The following is a 24082-nucleotide window of genomic DNA, read 5'->3' as shown; positions in this document are numbered from 1 at the left end:
GGGAATCTGGACAGAGGTTGAGACGAGATACTCTCCTTTTACTGGAATTGTTAACCCCATAGGAAGTTCTGGTAGGATATTAGGTCAGGTTGACCTGGAATGGTGATATTATTGTGTGTTGAGTTTTTCTGATGTAATGAGAACTCTGCAGCTCATATTAAACTACTAGATTCAACTCCTCCTCCAACACCTCGCCTTCGCTCAGCGCAGCTCTCTCCTTTTAACACATTTTGAAAAATATGAGAATAAAATAAATGTCATTGCAGGTTTTATGGTCTGTTTCTAAGGATCTGTAGGGGAATTAAATGCCATTATTTTATTTTATAACAGTGACTGGCTGACATCTGATATTTAATTAAAGGCCAGTATCAGTCATATATGTTACCAAGCTGATTTATCAGTCTAACCCAAGCAATAAGTAATATCCGCTCTGTTATAAAATTAGCAGTAAAATATGAATCTGCTCCAGCGTGATAAGGTTCATTTGGCTTAAATTACAACATGTCAAATGTTCCATTTTTGGTACCAATAATTGTATCAGAACGTAACTAACTGGCAGAAGCCTCAAAAGCCCTCCCAGACAAAGTTATCATTGTTTTTGCAGGTAGACAGGCCTGTCACCCTCAGTGTGTGTTTAGCCCAGTTGCCATGAAGGTTATCAGGCCAGCACACAAACTAGACTAGAAGTGGAGGGGAGGCGGGATGGGCTCCCCACAGGTTATGAAGCATAAGTATGCAGCACCAGTTAGGTGCTTATTTTTACCTGGGTGTGCATGTCTTCACAGAGCTGCCCATCCATGTGTCTGTTTATCCGCTTGTCTCTTCGCGTGTTTGTGTGTGCTCGTCTACTTGAGTGTGCGTGTGTGTGTGCGTGCGTGCAGAACCTCCCAGCAGGAGCAGCCAAAGTGCATTCCTCTAATGTCATCCTGTGGCCGTCCTCCAACTAAAAGCCAGCGGCTTGCTCCCTCTACACCACTCCCCCAATGTCACCTTTCCTCCCTTCACTTTTTACTTTCTCCCCCTCTAACACCTCCTCCTCCCCTCTCTCTCTCTCTCTCTCTCTCTCTCTCTCTCTCTCCCTTCCCATTTCTCTCCCTCTCTGTTTGTCATTTTTCATCATCTGTCCATGTTTGCTAATCTCCGTCCTTTCTCTGCTCTCCGTCTCAATTCATCATCTCTACTTGGGTCTTGTGCTGAAGGTTACCGAGTGGCTGATAGAGAGGAGGAGAGGAACAGACGATCATAAAGACTGACAGGGAGGGAGGGGGCTATCCTTTTATCACTCACTCTCTTTTCATATTTTCTCTATTTCTTAGTTTTTCATTTTCTGTGTGCCCTCCTCTCTGTCTTTTCTTTTTCTTTTTCCTTTCTTTCACAATCCTCTTCTCCGTTCCACTACTCTGATCCCTGCCCCTCCATCTGCTTCTCACTGTCATTGTTACCCTGGCACTGCTCACCTCTTCCTCCTTTTCCTCCTCCTCGTGCTGATCTCTCCTTACTGACAGCCGTCAATATGAGACAGACGGCCATACTTCACAGAAACAGCATGTGAAGAATGTGCGTGCGTGTGCCGCTGCCTGTTTGTGCTTAATACACTGTGAATCCTGTTAGCATGAACCGCGCACGAGTGCAACGCTTTACTCTGTGTTTGTGTTACCGCTCTGAACAGGATGTATTTGTAATTTGATTTGTACATGTTAAATACGGTCAAATCACTTTGCTCTGTCACTCTCCTGCACAATCCGTAGCCACACACACACACACACACACACACACACACACACACACACACACACACAGCTCGGTACATCAGGCTGTTAGAGCATTCTATCTTTACACTCATAAGGTCACATTCAGCGCTCCTGTATGCCTCACTACACAGGTCGGCTGCATTAGGCCCAGGAATCATGGCAAAGCGGACTGCCTGTCTCTATCTGAAATTCTAATCACCACTCGCAGACATTACTATTCACTGTGCTCCCGCTGGCTGCCTGCACAACGGCAGCGCTTTGCACAGAAGTTTTGGTTAAACCGTGAAGGCCAAAACCCATTTCATAACACCCACATTTGTGTTACATATTGATAAACGCAATCTGCCTGTTACTTTCTGCTCTCAATCTGCAAACTCCTTCCCTCACCCTACCCTGTCAGTCTCCATCCACCTTGGCCTTCGCTGGGCCCCTTGCTTTAACTTCAAAACAGTGTTTTTCTTTCCCCCCATATTCAGAGCACATTCAGCCAATCCGCTCCCTTTGTCACAAGTTATTTATGCATTACGAATCTTTTCTTAATAATCTCGTCTCTCATCTTTCAATTTCCCCTTCTTTGCCGCCCTCTGTCTATGCATCCCTTTCTTCTGCTTTGCTTAAAGCATTTCACCTCTCCACTATCTCCATGCCTGGGCACACTTTGCCCCATTTGACTCAATTCTTATCTTCCCTTGTGTGTTCGTTCATCTTTTCTTCTCCTATCCTTTTTCTCTATCTGTATGCCCAGTTACCCTTACATCCTGGCTTTCTGTGCCCTCTATCCACTCCCTCTCCCCTCTGCCCCCCGGATGACATTAAACCCTGTCGGCGTGAGCCTGGCCCAACCACATCTCCCACTGAGGCTCAGCCACACGGACTCAAAAAACAGACCTTGAAAAACAAGATAAAGTACATCAAAACTGCAGTATGTTCACCGCTCCATGGGCAGTGTATATTTTTGGATACCATTTCACATTTTACACTCTCTCCACCCTTCTCCACCCAGTCTGTCTGTGTTTCTCCCCTCCTGTCTGTTGTGCTCCATCTCTCGTTGCCTTGCCTTCCTCCTCAGACAGACACTGTCGCAGTCTTGACGGTGAGGCGAGTCTGCAGTGATTAACATTGATTAAAGTGGCTAACGAGTCTGCTTTTCATTCTGTTGATGTTGGGCTGTGTATGTGGGAGATGTGTGAGAGTGTGCGTTTAATGCAATGAACGTGTTTCCGTGAGTGTGTCGCTGTGTTCAGAGCATGTCCATAAAGGTGTCACTCATCCTGGCTGGGTGTGTGATGAAAAGAAAAGCCCAGCTGTGAGTGCTTTGCAGTGGAGGTGTCTGTGTGTTTAATGGGATTGTACACAGGCAAATGTGTGTGCTCATTTGTGTGTACATGTGTGTTTGTGTTTGTCTACATACTGTAGTGTACAGTGCACATGAACACATTCACTAATTCAGCTGCCTGTTTAGCAGAGATTCTCATCCTTTGTTATGCTGCCACATGAGCAATTTTACCCACAGATCCACACAGCGCCCTGCATCTTAATTCAGCATCTAAGCAAGTGAACAATCAAATCAGTTATTTTACCTCAAGAACACATCACGTCTATGTGGACTCACAAAGGCGAATGGTATTGAGCTTAGAGTGGATAAAGGAATATTTTATATTAAAAGTGTATGAAATACTGCATATATATAATGTATACTGTCAAATGGGTCACCTGTAGCTCTGTGGAGAACATAGTGGAACTAAAAAGTTAGTCAATTGCCATAGGAGTTGGTGAAGGCTAAGACAGAGCTAATAGAGATTCCTAATGTTGCTAATGTATAAACACAGTAAGCACTGTTATAATAATAAAACAGTTAATAACAGTGCTAATATTTTTGCCACAGCAACATACCTGTGTTTAGTGTTTGTGTTTAGTGCTGGTTTCACTAGTGCTAGAAATACAGATCTGAATACCTTTATGAATGCAGTTTTATTTATCACAATCACAAATATAAGAATCAAACTCAAATGCAGGTATTAAACTTTTAGAAACTTCACTAAATAATGTTTGTTTTTAATTACACACACTTGCTTATAATTATGACAGAAGAAAAACGTACTAATTGGTGTAAGAATAACTGTTACTATCATTTCATCACATTGCAGTTTCTCTGAAGGACTATAAATGAAAATATTCCTTTTTTGTCCAACCCTATTGTTGGCTTCATAAAAGCATAAAAAAACGACTTTCCTAAAAGGTGGTTTAGTCTGTGGGGGTTTAAACAAAAGACTTGAATTTGCATGTACCATATGACCCAGGTGTGATTTAGTCCTGTTTGGTACCTGAGCGCAGTAGCTTGAACATTGGCTCTTCCGGATAAGGTGGTGTAGCCTGAGTGAGCCTTTGAGGCGCACAGATTCACATCTGACATGGTTGCCTGAGCCATAAGAACAACTCCATGAATTATGAAAGGACACGAGCCCTTTGCTGAGAGGGGAAGAGGTGGAGGGAGAGATAACTGCACACTGTAGATAGATAGGAAGATAGTGTAGAATGAAGCAAAGTGGAAGAAATGAAGGAGAGGAAGATACACTGGCACAATAAGAGGGAGATAAGACATGCATGTGTAGCGGAGTGAGAGGGTGTTTGCTTTGGAGTCAGGAGGAAAGCGTGCGTGTTTCTTTGTGTGAAACCGTGCCAGTTTGTGTATGTCTTTAAGATCGACGCTGCATCGTTCCCAAATCTAACCAGCTGCATGAGGATTTGTTAACTATGCCACTGGATTTAGCCTCATCACTAGTCCCACAAAGCCAGCCTTTTTCTATTTTTTTTTTTTACACAGACGTACACCACACTAGCTTTGTTCCAGCCTCTTCAAACAGTTTTCACTGCGGAGGTGTGACAACACACCAGGCGGGGATCTGCTGCCCACCAATTCCAAACCCCAGCAGAAAACAGAGAAGAGACGGAGAAGCAAGATTCTTTTGCACCAATTATCTAATGTGTGATCTTGGGGCTTGGCTGCCTGTCATGTGCAGCCTCTGGTTTATTTTGTCTTTTATTCTTTCTAGTAATCTTTTTTTTTGCCACTGCTGAGCCGGTGTCACAGCATTGAACTCGAAGACAAGGCAATTCCATTAGGTGATGGCATGAGGCGGCATTCATTAATGGCCCCAGCCAGATGCTGCACTGCACATTGAAGGGAGGCGGGGGGGCATTTGAATTTTATTTGATACCTCAGGATAATGTATTGTGTTTTCATCACAAAATTGTTCAAGAAAGTGATGTTCAATATTCAGGAAGAGGCATTGTGAGTATTGAGAGAGCAGGTGGATTTCCTTGAGCATCATTGTGTGGTGTAACAACCTCCCTCGCATCCCCTGCCACCCCTCACTCTGTTCCAGGTCTATCTCTGTGAGCTGTCTCTGAGCCTACTCAGTATTCAAGCCACTCAACTGTCCACTCAGATTGTCTCTCAATCTATTGTTTAAACAGAAAGCAGTACAAACATGTAGTGTTTCTCCCTTCACTGTCTGCATGCATTGCAAAACAGCAGCTGTGGTGTCAGAAATTGTCTTGAAGAAGTAAATATGCCAAAAGATGCATCGCCTCTTCAAGCATGTCGTATCACACTGAATGCTTTCAGAATGCTCCTATCTTTATCTTATCTCAGTTACATAAGTGCCTGTACGTTCGAGCAACCTTGACAACTTATAGCTTTGGGAGACGGCGATTGATGGAAAGTAGAGGAAAGTGGGAATCAAGCAGAGTGTGGGAGAAAACAAAAAAATGGAGAGATGGAAAGTGGAACAATAGAAGGAGAGGAACCGAGCAGGTGACGCACAGGAGAGAGGAGCAGGAAAGCGTGGGCTGCAGCCAGTCAATTATTCAGAAGAGAAAGGTCCGTAGTGCCATGGGAGCTGCTTTGAATATGCCTGCTTGGCATCACCTGCTAATGGGCCACAGATTGACATGCTACCTGAGCAGGCTCTCCCCACCCTGCCTCAGTAGCTCTCTTTCTTCTCTCTCTCTTCTCCTCTACACGGTCTTATCAGTGCTCTGCTCTGGTAGAACGTGTAAATAATTACTCCATGACCACTCTGCCGTGCAAGCTGGAGGGTTGTTTGCACAAAGAAAAGAGGATATGTTTTAAAAGGGCGATGGGTTATTTTAAGAAAAGGGGTGATTTACAGTATTTATGAAGGCCTGCTAAGAAGTGTTTGTGCATTTGTTTGTCTGTATGAGCGGAGATCACAGGCTAGAAATGATGTAATGTGAGGATGTTTATCTGTAAAAATAAACGTGTAAGTTAATTGTATTCGGCCTCCGCAGTGAGTGAGCGTGTATCGTATTGCTTTGAGGTTTCTTTTATGGTTTTACAAGTGCATGAGTGTGTGTGTTTGGTAGTCTTTAGGGGGGCTGCGTACCTACATGAAACCCTGCAGTTGCCATGGCTTGGAGATAAAAGACCAGATTATTCTTCTTGGCATCCATTAGACCGGTGCTGCCTGAATATTGTCCATCCTAAATTTGACCCAGAACTACTTTCCTTCATCTGTCTTTCTTCCTTTTCCACCTCTTCTCCTCTCCCTCTCTCCTGTGTTTGTTCTCTTCCCTCTCGTTCCTGAGAGAGGGATATGTGTGTGAGTCCAGACTAGGGGCTTAAGGACTGAGGTTTTTGAAAGTGAACACCCTACTGTGGTTGACTTCCTGTTAAAGCAGCCAAGCCCCTCACACGCTGAACTTCAAAGCCTGCATATTACACTATAAAGATAACACACGTGGTCGTCTCGTGAGCCTCTCTCTCTGGATTTACTTCTGTGGTATATTTTACATATTTTTCCAATGTGATACTTGTCAGTTTATTCGTTAAATGTTATTTTATATTAAGCTGATGTGTGTTTGTGAACCCTCTTTGTTTTTTTGCTGTCAGTGGCCAGACAGTTGGAGATGGGCGAGATAAGCACTTTGTTTTTGGACATGGCCACGATGCTCCAGCGGGAGCTGCCTGGCGTCCTCACTGGGGGTGTGTACTGTGGAGAATTCATCTTGATGAGAGCTCTTATTGTGTGTCACAGTCCCCTTTGCCATCTCACTTTCTGTCTGCCTGTGTCTGTCCCTAAGACCAGCATCCTTTACATTTAAGCTGACAATATACTACAAACGTAATCCAAATATCCCCTTCCACCGGGTGTATGACAAAAAGGTCCACCTCATGCTTTGATTGCCACAATGTGCTCCAACATCCACTCAGAACCTCCTAAATTCAATCCAACATTTCCATTTCCACTTTGGGTAGACCAACCAAATTGCTTGTTGATGTTTATTGTACAGTTTGAGATTTACCTCATCTACACTTATTGTTTTGTTTTTGTTTTTTTCTAAATTCATGCCATGTGTGACACAGCAGTTTAAGGTTGAGTAGATTTTTCTGCACGTTTTCAGTAAGTTTTTTTTCCACTTTTACATAATTTAATTGTCTAATTTGCACATGAGTCATTGTTTTTTGAATTAAAACTGTTTTGTGCCATATTGCAGCAGGCACCATATGGGCATGAGGTCCATTAGGTGAGGGTACTTAACAGATGCTTAGCAGAATATCAAACAGACCATACGTAGAAAATTTACCATAATACAGAATTGAAAATACAGTGTGTATCTTCTCTGTTTTGGAAAAAATGCCACAGATTTAATTATTCTGTGAATAATTATCTTCTTGTCAGTGTGTTGGATTTAGTCCTGAACATGATGAATGGGAGAAATGTTTTAGTTAATGGAAGGTGCTCATTTTGGAAAATCACCAAAAAAGGAAAGAAAAAACGCATTCATGCACATGTTGAGCTCGTCCACAGTCATCATTCTTTTCAAGGAAAAGAGAGATATCTTCATTCTGTTCAGATGAGGCAACGTGCCATCTCCTATTTTTTCACTCAGGCCAGTTCATATTCTTTTGTATGAATCTACCTGTAAAGTATTCACAGCCAAATCTAGTGCTCTCTTTGTTTTGAATAGCAATGTCTGCATTAATTATGGGTGTCATCTCCTTCTTAAATGCCAAAACATACTGATTTGCATTGGAGCTTTACAGTACACCCTTACCTGAACACATACATAAACATACAGGTATTTTCAGCAGGTTTGTTGCTGTCTTTCATCTCTATGTCTGTATCAATGTGGGAACATTTTCAGGAGCATGAGCTCCTTTGCATGAAGGAGAGTTCAGTGAGTTCTGCTTTTTATCCTTTGAGTACATACAGTAGTTCTATAACAACAGATAGAGAGAGACAGAAAGGAGTTGGGAATGAGACGGCAAGTGAGAAGCAAGCTCCTAGAGGGAGCAAGAAAGCAAATGTGGGCCTTTAGCATGGAGGTACAATTAGAGTCTCACCTTGAGAGAGTTGGACTCTTGTTATCACAGCTTGTCACAGGATATAATCACACCAAGAACTCAGCAGGATGGACCACTATTCAAGGTTGGGCATGAGCGATCTGCTGTCAGCAAGGGAGGAGTGATTCCTATTTTCACGTTCCAGTTCATAGTTTAGTATTTTATTTGTGTGTCACCCTCTTGTTTTTATTATTAAAATTTCAACAGAGACTTTGGCGCTGATATTTTAACCACCAAAAATCCCAGCTGCATCACACTAAACCATATTCATTAAAATGGGGTGTTTAATTGCTGGATTTGAGTGCTCACTAAAGTGTAAGCCATTTGCTGCCAGTTTGAGTTGCCACACCAGTGCAAAGCCCAAAGCCCAGGGGCCAATTACAGCCAGAAAAAGATTCCCAAGTGGTCCTTGGAAAGAATCCACAGTAATAAGAGCAAAAAAGATGCCTAGTGGCCTCTGTTATATTTATTTTATGCAAAGTCTTGAGTTGAAGGAGGAGGAGAGGCACAGTTTAATATTCAACTGTGTCATCCATATTTCTGTTTGATATTTAAACTTTCTCTGCGGATGTCTAGAAAGTAAAGAGCAGCTTAATACACATGGACTAATCAATGAAATGTTTGTCTGATCATATTTCCCCTGAACCCATAATGCTTGGCAGTGATTTAATCAGTGGTTGGAGGTGTGGAAATGGCATTATTATGTTGAGAGTGATCAGTTTTGTTGCAGTTCAAATAAGCATGCCCACTGAGCCAACTAGAAAAGCGCCCTTTATATCAGATCAGTATATCCTAAATGTTTTGGTTTATGACTCCTGGGAACGGAGTAATGTCTGCCCACAACCCCAATTAAAATGTTGCATACTGTGTATACAAGTTGTGAGCAAACCAAAAGAGGATTTTTACTTTTTATTTGTTTTGTTAAACTTCTTTTGAAGAGCAGAAAAGGTGGAGCTGTCCATGAGATAAAAGCTGAAACACTAATTTGAGCATACATAAACATGACAAATCCAATTTTGCCTGTTATCAATAAATTGACAAAATACACAATACCCTCTCCATCCACTAAAGGCACACCTAGAGCAGGGCTGGGGGAGACAGATACACCAAGCAAGTAGAGTGCAGGGTGAAATAGTGAACAGAGAGACTGTACTTTAACTGAAAGATCCATTTCTCAGCATCTGTGTTGGCAAGAATTGGCCCCGCAAGCTGCTGGATGCTGTTCTTTAGCTGAGGCTGCAGTGTAACCTCCTACTGAGAGGGAAAAGCAAAGCGATTTCGTTTATAGGAAATCAATAAAATATCACTTTAAGTCTGTAATCTGTAAGTTTTTGCATGCTCATGACTGATCATTCAGTACTACAGTTATGAAGTTGTTTCACCTCATTGTTGTTGACATCGGTGTAAATGTCATGACCGAACAGCATGAACACAAATGTATTAGTTAATTACTGAAGGGAGTTATTCATTTGAAAGCGATGGCATTTCAGAGTTTCTCAGCACAGTGTGTTTGAGCAGTTTTCAATCTTAATAAAATGGATATTCTAACAATAAAAATATGAGCTAACCTCCACTTTCTTAGCTTTAACATCCTATAAACCTCAGATAGTTGCACTTTTGTTTAATGTACACTTAACAGAAGCTAAAGCAAACATGTTTTTGCTCACTGGGGTTTAGGCAGGGAGCAAAACTGAGCCTGAACACTGAGCCCTGATTGATTTGAATTGATAAATGCTACTAAGATATTTTATTCGAAGAGATGATTCCTTTCAAGGTGTCCTTGGGCAACACTTGTAATTACTTGAGTAGAACTATATGCTGGAGAGCAACTATACAGAAAAGATCCTGGGGGGATGTCAGTAAATGTAAAAAAAAAATCTTATTGCTAAGCCTTCTGTGAATAAATAAATGCTTTTCTTATCCAAAAAGCTCTGCAAAGGTGGAAGGCTGGGGAATTAACCATGGGAAGGTTTATAGAGAGATGGGCAAATATGAAAAAGTAATGTTCTTCAATTTCTCTGAGGCCACAGTGGACAGAGGTTGTAGCGGGAACCAGGAGATGACTCCCTGTGGTCTAATAGTAATAGAGGAGAGTTGCTGCGTGTGCCTCTTCCCACAGCCTGGCTCAGCACTTGTTTCACCCTCAATCCTCCATTTTGGATCGAAATGTTGTAAACCGTGCTGTTAATTGCAGCGTTAACTCAATCAGTGACGACTCACAGGAGATACTGTAGTGTGTGTGTGTGTGTGTGTGTGTGTGTGTGTTTGTGTGCGTGTATGCTCACATTCATGTCTCATGGTTGTCTGTGTCTATTGTGCATGTGTAATGAGTTTTGGTGCTGAGGTACAGAGAAAAACAGCAGAGCCTGGCTTGTCTCCATGGGACTTGATTGGAGGATTCGTGTTGGTGATAAACAGACGACTGGCGAATGGCATTAAGTCGCGCCATTTCGTGCATCGATAGTTTATCCTCCTGATGTTGATTACCCAAGAGAGAGTTTCTAAGGTCATCGATGATGATGACACGCTGGCCTCATCTTTCCTAAGAGAAGCTTATAAAACTCTACACAGCCAGTACAAGATTTGACATAATTACTTTAATAAAAAAGTTGTATGAACTCATTTATCATGGCAGCCATGTTGGAAGGAAGTAACTGACAAACACCAAATAGCACCTTTGTAATGTTAATGATACATAGATTAATTACTGCTGGTGCACAGAGTGTGATAGTCAAGAACATTTATGCAAAAGCCAATTCTTTAAATTGAATCACACTGAATCCATGGTGCCCGTTTTGACACAGTAAAGGTTGTATTCATCTTGCTGTTATTTGTAAAGCCCATCAAACAAGTGGGAGAAGAAATAAAATTGAATTCAGACAGAAAATGGAGCCAAATAAAGCACATTTTGGAGAATTTGTAATAAAGTAGTAAAAGCACTTTGCTCTAAAACAGTTATTTGGCTTCAGTGTAACATTTTCATTTTCCAGTGTGCATCTATGATGTTACTCTATAAGTGAGTCCCTAACAGTCGCTGATATGTGCCTCTGCAAAGGATGCTGCTGATGTAATCTTATTCAGCATTAATACCCACAGTCAGAATATATTAGTGTCTTTTCTACTGCAAGGTTGGACTATGTTCGTCAAAAGCAACAACTTGTCTCTTGCAGCTGTTTATAATGGATTTTTGAAAACTGTTGAAGCCTGTGGCAATAATGTGAAGTAAACCTGCAGCAGAAGAAACAGTCTGTGAAAAATACCTCAGTGGGTTTAGACTTTTCATATCTATTCATGTCAAAAACAAACACAAAAAATACAAATGCTCCGGTAATATTTTCATTTAAAGTCAACAGTGCTCATGCTTTTTATGAAATCTGGCAAAAATATTATAGAGAAAAATGACGGGGGACATGGTTTTGGTTTAGTTTTAAGCTCAGTTAAGCAAAACTAGAAATGATTGACGTCTCTCATGTGGAAAATGTTTCCTAACGCTTCCTGTTCATTCTTGCTATTTGAAATGCTTTTGTTGTGGTGGTTTTTATAGAGGGATTAAAGGTAGTGGTAAGAGATGCTCTGTTTCTCTCCACTGCACGTTTTTAAGTGTCTTTAGTTGTAGTGCTATATTACCATTGTTATTTATTGATACTGGCAGTATTCTCTAAAGACTCTTTTTAGCGCAGATGTGAAAGGTGCGGCGCTGCTATCTTTGTCTTAGTCTTCCTCGCTTGTTCTTTCTCTCTCTCTCCTGCTATTTGCATCACCTGGAAGTCTTCACCAGCTTGTGCAGCCTTTACCAACCGGCCTCACTCTCCCACTCATAGGAAAATGATGATGAGACAGCAAAACCACCACAGAGACAATGCACAGTGGAAATAGAGGCGGAGAGTTGGTGAGAGGGAATGGGCTGCGGGAGAAGAGAGACGAGAGAATGAGAGCCATCAGTCTTTTTATGCACTTTTACTGCATATATGTTGTTCCCTGGGGAGCACTATGTCTCTGTCTAGGCCTCTGCCTCCCTTTCCATGCCTTTCTCTTTGTTGTCATCATTCAATGCACTTTCCTCCCTCACCCACCACCACCACCCCCTCCCTCTAACATAAGTTATTAAATCTCCTCTCACCTCCTTCCTCTCTTTCCTGCTCCTCCCTCCATTCCACTCTGCCCCGCAACCTTTCTGTCTTGTGCCACTAAGTGGACTGCTTATATAACGGCGTACACCTAGAGGGACTCCCCGCCTCCTCTTGCCCAGCCAGCCCGTTCTTCTTCCTCAACCTTTTAGGTCTCTTTTCCTTCTGCAGCGCCTTACTGTTGTCCACCTACAGTCATTTCCTTTCTCTTCCTTTCTGCTTCTGCTTCCTCTGTTGCCCACTGTGTTTGGAACAAATGGTCCTCCTGCTGTGTTGCTTCATCTAGTGATGCGATTTGATAATTAAGATAGTAAAGAGTAAAGTAGCACGGTCACATTTTCAGCTTGTAGAGTGATTAGTCAAGCAGCAGATAGAAATGTACCCGTAACACTAATCAATTACAGGTAATTGCTGATGCTAAACATTCCTCTTTGCCTCTTTTTGCATTGTGGTCAAACAAAGTGACACCCCTGTGTGAGCCTCTAATGGTTTTTTGTCACTACTTACTGATGTTTTATAAATAATTACTAGAATCATCTAAAAAACAGTATAATTTTTGCAGGCCATCGTTCATTTATAGCTTGTGTCCAGGTTGTTATTATTCATTTCAGGAGCCTCTCATGTCCACTTTGGCATGATTCCATCTTTCCAGCCGGTCACTGAGCCTTAAAATGACAAGAACAAATGTACTAGTGGTGAGTTAGCTGTATATACACTGTGCTGTCTCAGTAGTACCCAGGTTCGTTTCATCCATAAATACTATTGAGTGCTCAAACACACAGGCACACACTCCTTCTCCTGCTTTCTTGAATTCAGCTCCTCTTGGGCACCCCTGTCCTCTCACCTATTTCTCACTAACTGCGTCACTCTCCGACTTTTTGCATACCACTCGCATCCGAGATTCTCCTCATTGCAGGTTTTCATATTCAACACACCCTCCTTCTCCCTCTTTCATCTTGGGTCTATCTACTTACCATTCTATCTATACTACACCCATTGTACCTCTTTATCTCTCTGCTCTCCCCCATCTAAAACTTCCTCCTCTGCCACCACCAACCCCCTTCTCTAAATATAGTGCCTTTGAAGCATAGCTGTATTGTCTCTTCCCACAACACTGCAAGACAAAAGTCTGTCATCCCACATCTGAGCAGTAGGGATAGACAGCACAGATAAGATTGATGGGCTAAAAAAACTAGTTAGTTAGAGAATTGATATTCATCTGCCTCAGCATGTGTTTAAATGAAGGGTGGGCGGAGATTTTTTTAAAAATAAAAAGAGGATGGGAGTGGTAGAGAGGATCCAGAAAAAGGAACAGCTGTAATGGCACAATGAGAAAGATCAAGGCAGAAATAGAGAGAGAGAGAAAGAGAGAGGGGGAGAGAGGTGTTCTGACATTTCTCATTTTGCAATTGAATAACAATCTCTGCGGAGGCCTGACCTAGTAACGTATGCATGTTTCAGCTGTGTCCACAGCTCTGTGTGTGTATGTTGTGGCACGATGTATACACACCGAGGGGGGGTGTGAGTGTGTGCCCCTTTAGAAAATGTTTAAGAAAGAGGAGACAATGAGGAGAATAAAATGAGTGCAGAGGCGACAGAGGGGAGGTTTGCTCTTCAAGTAATACAGCACCATACCACCACCTACTGGTGCAAAGGAGTCATTACAGATACTCGGTGTAGGTTACACATCACTGCAGCCAAGGACAATTCCCAGCTCATCAGCTCACCTGCAGGAGCCTTTCTAATGACTTCTACTTTGTATAATTACAGATTGTGTAATTTACATAATAAGTATACTTAGTATTATGAATGGTGACGATCACAGCATGGTAGCTGAATGTGGAATCACATCATATGATCATCTCAGTCGTTCATTCAGGAGCCTTAAAGCGTTACTGTAGCAACATGTACATCACACACACACACACACACACACGCTCTACCTAACAGTGTGGCGACATACCTGCTAACTGCCTCCTCGTGAAGAAGCGGTGGTTGCTAGGGGAGCTTTGTCCATCATATGGGATGTACTGTGTGCAGGCCAGTTCCCCTGTGACCAGAGCACGCATCGCCACTGACTAGATCTCCTTCAGCCTCAATAACCTGGCCTGTATCTGGCTCAAGGGGAAAGACAGGAGTGCAGATTATTATTCACCGCACCATTCTCGCCACTCGCCATGAGACCTTTAGCGAGAAAATCAGTGTTTTTACAGAGGCAGAAAAGTATGTTAACCTTATGGATATATCTGTTTTTCTTTAATAAATCATAAGATGTGATCTGGTGTTCGTCTAACACTAAGATCTGTCATGCCTTCATGTAACATTCACAATGCTCGTAGAAAAAACATGAACCCGTGGATTAATAATTGGTTGAGCAGCAGTCGCCTCAGATAAGCTCCTTCTGTAGCTGAGGATCAGACCTGTGCAACACTCAAGAGGAACTTTGGACCATTTTTGCTTACAAAACAGCTTTAACGCAGCCATATTCTTAGCAAGTCTGATGTGAATGCCTCTCTGGAGGTAATTCCACAGCAACGCAGTTGGATTAAGATCTAGGCTCTAACAGGCCCACTCAAAAGGTGGATTGTCTTTGTTTGAAGTCGTTGTGTAGTTACTTTGATGTTTGGGGTACCTCTGCTGCATTATAATTAACTGTAACGTCTGCTAAGCTTCAGCTGGTGGACAGCCAACTCAACATTTCACACTGTTAAACTTGAAAATTCATTTCCTCTCGATGATGGCAAGTTATCCAGGCCCAGAGGCAACAAAGCTGCTCCAAATGGTGGTGCCTCTCCAACACTTCACTGCTGAGTTGATGGTTTTTTCACTATAGTGCTGCAGGTTCTTCCCAAACAATTCAGCATTAGTTTGATTCGTCTATAAAACATTTTCCCAACAGAGTTGTGGAGCGTCAAAATGCTCATTTCAATTTACAGACCATTTAACTGTTCCTAAATGTGACCTGATCAGTCTAAACTACTTTGTAACCCTTTCCCACTTAATGCAAACTCAAGGCAGAGTTCACATCAGCAGCAAAGTCTACAAGTTGTCAAAGTAGCTCTAAGTCAGACCTCCCACACCTACCAAACTCTAGGTTTTCTAACTCCTGACTCCAGTTAACTTCTGTTATTGTCATTAGCCTAGAGGCTCGCATACTTTTTCCAGCCCACACTGTAAATGTTTGAGTGATGTATACAGTATGTTTTAAGACCAGTAATAAATTCCAAAGGGATTTCTGTAAAAGCAGTGGGGCAGAAAGATGTACGAGTTAATCTCTTGGTACCTGAGAAGTAAAGTTTGTTTAGGGAAAAGAAGCATCTTTGTATTGCTTTTTTGTCTACTTAAAATGTGATTAATTAGGGTTGGTAGGCAGAAAATTAAAAGACAATTGACTAATCATTTAAGTAATTTATGAGTAAAACCTTCAGTCACCTATTGGATCAATTAGATTTTCTCTTTATATCATTGTCCATTGGTAAAAACCAATTTGGTATTTAATTTAAAAACAAGTCTTTGATTTTTTTTTTATTAATTAAAAAATTAATAGATTTATTGAACAATAATTGAAATTCCACCTCTTACTGATCTCTACTCATCAATATCTCTGCACTTTTAATTCAGGCTACGACGGGAGGGATACACAGTCCAGGTCAATGTCAACGACTACCTGGACATCTACTGCCCACACTACAACGTCAGCCAACGAGGGACGCTGGAGCGCACCATGGCTGAGCAGTACATCCTCTACATGGTCACCTACCGTGGGTACCGCACCTGTGACCCCCAGCTGGGCTTCAAACGCTGGGAGTGCAACCGGCCCCACGCGCCTCATGCGCCCATCAAGTTCTCTGAGAAATTCCAGCGCTACAGTGCCTTCTCGCTGGGCTACGAGTTCAATGTGGGCCAGGAGTATTACTACATATGTGAGTCTATGTATATTTGTGAGTTGTTTATTGTGATTGATTGATAAAGCCTGGAGTGAGGTGATGTGTGATCAATATTTTGATCTGAGATTATAATGAGCTGCTTCAGCTGCCGTCACCCACGTGTATTGACGGTGTGTAGGTGTAGCTAATAGACTGTGGAAGTTCAGTTGAGGATGCTCAGGAGCAGCGGTGCAGTTTTCACAGCTGATAGTTGAGGGCGGTGTGGCCTGCAGAGGGCACAACGTTGACATGTGTGTGTTTGCTCTCTGTTTTAGCCACGCCCACCCACCACCACGGCCACAGCTGCCTGAGACTGAGGGTCTACGTCTGCTGCTCCACCGGTGAGACCTAATAACTCCCATTCGCTTAAACCACACCACTCTTTGGGTATCACTTCATCTCCAGTTTCCTCTCCCAACTACTTCTTTTTATCTCCCAAACACACAAACACATGGAGAAAAGGAAACAAAGAGTCACAGAGAATCAGACTGAGAGACAGGGGAAAAACTAGGATCTGACAGTCTTGTCTCAGAGAGAGGCTTTTCTGCCTCACACTGTCTTGACAAGGTTTTATGATGGTGGCGTCTTTTCCCTCGAAGCAGTGCTTTGAGAGCGATGGCTTAATGTTATTCTCTCAGTGCTATTACAGTAATTTATTATCTCTATCTCTGTGAATGACATGCTCTCGTCAAGCCGTACAAAAGACGGGAAAGAGAAAAAACTGACTCAGCAGCAAGATCCAGCTCTTCCTCTCCTGCCTCTCTGTCACTGTCCATCCCTCTGTGATCCAGCCTTCCTGTCCATCTCTACTCCCCCTTCCTTCTTCCTCACTGTCGGTCTCTTCTTCTCTCTCTCTGGCTCTTCGATGCCTGCTGCTCCGTATAGTGTGTGTGTTATTTTTACCCTGGTAGCCTGCTCTCTCCCCTGCAGGCCTTTGATCAGGGAGCCTTGTGCTGAAAGCCTCCCCCTCTCCTCTAACCTTGTCAGCACTAATACATCCCACACTCAGGCCAGTGTCAGCCCCTGTGTACACAACACCACCACCCCCCCTCCCCCATCCCAGTGTCATGGCTAATCTATTGATGCGTCTACCACGCCTCCCTGTGCTTCTATGTGTGTGGGTGCGTGCATGGCTGTGTGTTAAAAGTGTAGGAGTTTCACCGTGCGCGTGTCGACAGTATGTTTGCCTTACTTATTTTTTTTATGTGTGTATTGTGTGAGCATGACTGGCTATGTGTGCATGGGCGCATTTAGCCGGTTTACGATCCACAACCTTTACTCAGCAAGGTCGGTTTAACAGCGAGCCATCAAAACTGCTGTTGATTCCAGCTTCCTGCAGACTGTGTTCATTCTCTCTGCAGGTCTCCCACATTAACTCTTACAAGACTGTAAGATCAGAAGGCAATGTGAATATTCATAGCATGTGTTTTACATCTGCTAAGAGCTGCTAATTGATTGCTACCAGCTCCTATGCAAATTCTCTGGAAATGCTTTTTCATGTGCCTAAGTGTGCATTGGAATCATTGGCAAACATGTATAGTTCAGATGCACAAAGATGTATACATCTGTACAGCAACAATCAACAAACCTACAAATCATTCATTCATGGATAATCTGGCAGAGCTGAGTCAGCGTCTAGACGAACAGTATATAATGATCTAAATAATGATTTCTGTCTCCCATTTCTAAATACTTTACTCAATACAATACTTTTCAGATGGGAGTGTGGATTTACAGTCTCTCAGTGGCAGGGGCACTCACACACACAATAGTAAACAGTTTAATTTAATTTTATTCAGTATTGTGTTGTTAATGAGGTTGTTTTCTCTCCTTGTCTCTGTCTCACCCTCCCTCCTCTTCCATTTCTCCATCATTGTTTTTCCTTCTCTTCTTTTCATTTCTCCCTTTCTTTCTCTCTTTGTGTGCATCTGCGATGATCAGTCTCCCAGGCAGATGATGACTCCAGTCAGACATCTCCCGACTACACAGTCAGGCCAAACATCAACATAGACAGCATTGGTGAGTGACTCCACATTTGTTTCTGAGTTGCTGGAAATGAACAGCAGCCAATCGCCAGATGCTGGTCAATATTTGGCCGCAGCTGCAAAGCTTGATTTGTGTACCAATCGTTGTGGAAAGGACCCAACCATTTGTTAGTTTTTGATTCTGTGGTTGGCAAAAGAAAATCCACAGGCCGTTACTTGTCGATGAGTGAAAGTTGGGTTTTCTGCTCTTGAGAGTTGCACCAAGTAGGGAGCAGCATCAACACAACAGTAATGACACATACTGTAAACGGTACTGACTTTATTTACTTAATTTATACTTACATTCATATGTCCTCCAACATCTTATCACACAGGAAACTGAATCTGTGACCAAAATCCTTGCAGCAGATACACTTGAGAGAAAAGCATTCTCATTATCACCTAAAAGAATAATGCCCAAAGCTGTGAAAATAAGTAGTGTTGAACTAGATTAAATTCAATAAACCTCCTACGGTGTATCATACTCAGGTAGAGCTTTCCTTTTTCCTTTGGACACAATCTACAAGGTCAGTGGAGGGCTTGTAAGGAATAAAAGGTCTATGTTTACCTAAGCAGAAAGCATGTCAGAGAGCTAGTCAATTGTGTAGCTGAGCGGTTACGTAAAACCCTCTATTTTTCTTTCTCTTTCTCCATCCCCATCTCAAACAAAAGCCTCTTGCCGGGAATCATTTAGAATGCTTGTTTCTGGGCGATGTAGGCAGTCTGTGACGAGGGCTAAGAGAGTGTGACCTGCCTGAGATGGAAACTGAGACTGGCAGAGCCACAGTGAAAAGGGCTCTTGAACCATCAGCTACAAGTACCTTCAGAGAGAGAAATAGAAGGAGAGAGAGAGAGGGAGAGAGGGAGGCAGGGGGATGCCAGGAAAAGGGAGAGACAAAGTGAGACAGAGAAAGTCAGAGAGATAAAAGGCAGGAAGGAAGCAGTGAAAGAGAAATGCAGCTGGAGAAAGCCTGACAGAAAGAGAGGCAGATAAGGCAAAGAGAGCGAGAGAGAGATAGAGAAATAGGCAGAAAAAGAGATAAAACCAGAGTGGGGGCAGAGAAAGGGGATGAAGAGAGAAGGGGCAGAGTAGAAAGAAAAGCTCAGTGGTGGGCGAATTGCTCAGCAGTAACTCAGGCTTGAGCTTACATAGAATTTAATATAAAAAAAAACACACACACTGGCAGAGAATCATAAAAAATCATAGCCTCTAGCATTGTGGTGCATTTTGCTGAATACATTTGGAGAAATAACAAAATCAGGACACACAGATTTATGCACACTCACTCTCACACACACACAGCCCATACCCCTGATGGCCCAGCTGACCGCTGGACACCCACTCTCTGACTCACCCTCAGGACCAGACCAGCCCACAGACTTGCTTAGCATAAACAAAGCTCTCCCTCTCTCCACATATGTTTTGACTTGCTGTCATCCTCTGTGCTTTATTATTAGCTTTGCTTCTACGTCACATTTGTCTTATTTTACGTGGTGTTTTAAGGATAATTCTGGTCTGATCATAACTTGGGTCTTATTTTTGTAGGTTTGCGAAGCGTCTTTACATTAATTACTAAAATTTGATGGTGAAAAATGATGGTGACATTGCTATCAGGGGTTTTTAATTAATTCTCAGGTCAGTCAAACCTACTTGGAGCAGCAATTAAACATCAACAAAGAAACAATATCACGTGTGCTGTAAACATTCATCACCGTTTGTCATCATTTGCAATGAGCACAAAAGAAGTTCTTGTGAATCTCATTTGTTTTATTAAACAGCCCACTGCTGGCTCATTTACACCCTGTCACATCATCTGACTCACTTGTCTTTCTTAGAAAGTATTTCCAGATTTTACAACTTAGTTTGGCAAGTCCCCCTCTGGTATGTATGAATTAACTTGTTTAGGGTTTCTATTATCTTACCACAACCTCTATTCTGCCACTAGCATTGATTATTAATAGCAGAAATTAGTTACAGTAGAACTTTTCATATTAAACTGGCCACAGTCAGTAAAAATATAACATCTGTATTGTTGCTTCCAGTCTGAATTAATCATAACTTCCATTCTATCTATCCATCTTTGCCCTTAACAACTTTCATCCTATACTTCTCTGCAGCAGCGATTTAACCAGAAAAGGGAAATAGAAACAGACCATATTAAGATGCATCAATACACATTAGCATCATAGATGGAGCTGCTCAGTGGCTGATTATGAGCAGATTTCTTCACTGAGCAAACCAAAAACCCAAAGAAATGAAACCTCAATTCAGAAACATAGACAAAATTTTCAACATTTGTGTTCACATGAACTGTTCTCTTGTTGAAACTGAGCTATTTTGCTTCTCATTGTTTTAACCAATCTTCACCCTATTTTTCATGAAGCATCGCCTCTGTAGCCTTGGACAGTCATGTATGCGTGAGTTCACAATGTATGCTCTAGCATCAAAGCATTGATCTGAAGGTATTAAAGACTGGGCCAGTTGAATGTTCTCCACACTATTACACCTCCCTCACTGACCTGTGGAGCTGTAACCATACATGAAGGGTCCATCACCTCATGTTGTTTACACCTCACTGGAAGTCTACCACCATTGTGGCATAGCTGGCACGAGGATATATTAGACCAGACAGCCTTTTTCCTCTCATCGACAGCCTAGTGCTGATGTTTCTTATCTCGCTTTAAACGCCTTGGGCGGTGTGCCGTGGACAGGAGAACTACCCTACATGCTCATCTGGTATTATACACCATACAGACAAGACTGCACTGGATTGTGTGCTGCGAAATTGATTGCTGTATCCCACAATTGTACTGTGATGTTAGGTGTCATACTGTGGACCTTTGATAATTTGTTATGGCCCGAGGCACCCAACGTCCCCCACATTCATCTTCCAAGGGCAGCCTCCCTAAATAGCAAGAGTTTTGAAGATGTGCATATTGTGCAGCTTTGGGATTGTCAAAGCATCGAGCACCCACAAACAAGCCGGTAAGAATCAATTCACATGCAAAGCAACTGTGGAAATGTGGTTCTTTATGTAATGCTCAGGAGCAGTCCTTTTTTCTGGTACCTTTGGAACAAACTAGATGATGGGAAGATGCCTTCACGACCTGCGGGTCCTACCTGAGCCAATGCTGGTTTTATATTCTCCCCCCTGTGTTCCCTTTATGTTTTCTATTTGAGTCACCCTAGCTGCAGACCAGTGTCTTATGTTTTTAGTTATTGAAGAACAAGTTATTGTCACAATGAAACAACATTTTGAGGGTTTCCTCCTTCCCTAATTTGATGTAGCTCCTGTTGAAAGACAGTTGAGTTGATGAAAGAAAGTTTAAGCACTTTACTTTTTAAAAATTAAATACAACTTATATTAAAAATAATATCTCATCTCCATCATTACGTATACATTTAAGTGGTTAAACCTGAAGAATTAAGACCAATGTAACATCGGTACATTACATCTCAAGGCCCTAACTCTTTACCTACAGTTCTTTCATGTCTCACAATTCACTATAATTAGATTACTTCATTGACAAATAACATCTCAGTGCCGCTGTCTCAGATTGTCCTGAAACTGTGACTGATCTGTGAGCAACAGAGCTCTGCTTGGTTTCGTTTGCTTTATTTTGGCATTCAATAACCCCTTAGACATAATGGCTAACATTATGTCGAGACAGAGCATAATGACTCTGTGTAATCCATGTTTTACAGAATATTATAAAATGTGTTCTCCAAGCTCTTTCTCCGTCTTTTCCCTCCAGCTAATGTTCTGTTGTGTCTAATCAATGGCGAGGCCATAGTAATTTGGTTTGATTGAAATCCCTTTAGGATAGAAACATCATTAGTGTGAAAAGAGGAATATACGAAAAAAAAGATCAGAAACAAACGTGTTTTTAATTTTCCCATCCCACAGGGGGAAATGGCCATATGTAGCACTGTTGATGATAATTGGTGGTTTGTTGATAATTGCATCATGTCTCTTTCTCTGCATATGTTAAAGCACAATTTGCATGCATCACACATAGCCTTTAGTTTGATGAATTAATAATGTAGTAATGGTTCATTTCCTTCTGTCTGGCACACACACACACTATCTCTCTCACTCTTCACACTCACGTTCCTCTGCTTTCTCACTTTTCTCATTTTCTCTTTCTTTGTTTTTCTCTACAGATGAATTACACTCCGAAGTTCCCAAACTGGAGAAAAGCGTCAGTGGCAGCAGCCCATCACGTGACCGCCTTCTTCTTACCGTGGCAATGCTGCTTGTGTCTGCCGTTCTTTTGTCCTAGCGACTGTCACCATAAGTGACACTTCGTGCATAGCTGGACCACCTTGTCCAAAGGGCTTTGTATCCCCCTACTGCGAGTTTTTGATGTGAAATTTGACGGAAGCAGCGAAGAGAAGGGAGAGAGGTCAAGAAGTGTAACAGGTTCACAATCAAAACAACACCGAAAAAAATTCCTTAACTTACTGGACTTAAAAAAAAAGGAGAGGCCTTTTTGCTGTCATATCTACACCAGTGTATTTTAACACTCAATGTGGTCATTATCATATGAATACCACAGCATTTCATGCAGGTGTGTCAACATGGAGACCACAAACAATATTCAGAATCAGACTTCTGTGCCGCTAGCGTGTCTGGCAGCCAACAGGCGAGTGAGAAAGTGTACCCACTCGCCCGTTGGAACGAGTTGGATGTAGACTACACACTGTTATTGTAGCATGGATATCAAATCACCTGAGGAATTTACACGGCACCGTCTTCAGCTCATGAAAACAAGTTTTTTTTGTGACTGTGAGCTTTGAAGAAGGTGGAAAATGTAACAGGAGTAGGCCTTGGACCACGAACCAAGTATGCTGACGGATTAGGCTCAACTTTGATGTAGTAAAGACCAAGCTGGACTCTGGAAGTGATCTTACCTGGGGTACACAGGATATTTAAATAATCAGTCAGTGATACGAACTATTGCCACTGTCCTGGACACAGAGGAATGTTTTCACATTGGAGTGAGAGAGCTGCTGATAATGACAGCTCAAGGTATTTCATAAGAAAAGGGAAAGACTTTGTGAGGATATCCACAGACCTTTCAAGAATCCATTTTCTCCAGACATCAAAAATACCCCTGGCTTTGTGATAGGTACAAATGCAAAGCCTGCATTCCTTAGAAGATAGTAAGTGGCCTCTCACAACTAGTCCTTTGTCTGCATTTCCTGCCTTCACACTGTAACAACCCTGGAAAAATACAGACCCAGGACTAGTAATTTGATGGCACTTAGATGTGGTAGAAGTGTTAGACATGTGTTTTATTCCAATGCATTTACCTTCAGCACTTCGTGTAGACTTTCCAGATGTCAGACCTTTTCTCCTCGCAGCAATCACCAGAGTCATTCAGAACACCACTAATTTACAATTATTAAAAACCTCTCTGAACAGCAAGTTCCCTTTTTATCCCAGACAACCCGTCTATTCCTTTTCCATTTCAGAGGTTCCCCGCCAATCAGCACTGATGGCCATTACAGCAGTCATGGTTACCATGGAAACGACCCCATACAGTCGCCTGAGTGCGGCAGGTGCCTGAGGAGAAATTGTGCTTTGAGTCTCAAAGTAACGCTGCCGCCATTTTGTTAAAAAAAAAAAAAAACACACACACACACACGTCTGAATGTGCAAATAAAAAGAAATTCACTTTTTTTATATTGTAATACAGGATAACGTAGGCTGGCATTAATCAGATTACAATATTGTGCTTTTTTAAGTTATTCACTTTTCAAATGTATTTATTTTAACATTAAAGTATATTATTTATCTACCTAATTTATTAGTGTGCATTTGTAGGCCTTTGCTCAATAAGCTATTGTGCCATTTTTTATTCTTTTTTTTAAACAGTG

General features: G+C 42.1%; 1 protein-coding gene across 1 annotated transcript in view; it reads left to right on the top strand.

Annotated features, from left to right (window-relative positions):
- The window catches only part of efna3a (ephrin-A3a), a 49592-nt gene extending 26286 nt beyond the window's left edge, over positions 1 to 23306 (top strand). The window contains exons 2-5 of the mRNA XM_026349294.1: positions 15870 to 16171; positions 16450 to 16515; positions 18116 to 18193; positions 22364 to 23306. Coding sequence (XP_026205079.1) covers positions 15870 to 16171; positions 16450 to 16515; positions 18116 to 18193; positions 22364 to 22482 — 565 coding nt within the window. The 3' untranslated portion in view covers positions 22483 to 23306. The remainder of the gene's footprint in view (positions 1 to 15869; positions 16172 to 16449; positions 16516 to 18115; positions 18194 to 22363) is intronic.
- Positions 23307 to 24082: the final 776 nt, after the last annotated feature.

Source organism: Anabas testudineus, chromosome 11, assembly GCF_900324465.2.
Source record: "Anabas testudineus chromosome 11, fAnaTes1.2, whole genome shotgun sequence".
Classification (NCBI taxonomy): Eukaryota; Metazoa; Chordata; class Actinopteri; order Anabantiformes; family Anabantidae; genus Anabas; species Anabas testudineus.
The sequence above is the reverse complement of the archived record's forward strand: the minus strand, read 5'-3'. Positions and strand labels throughout refer to the sequence as shown.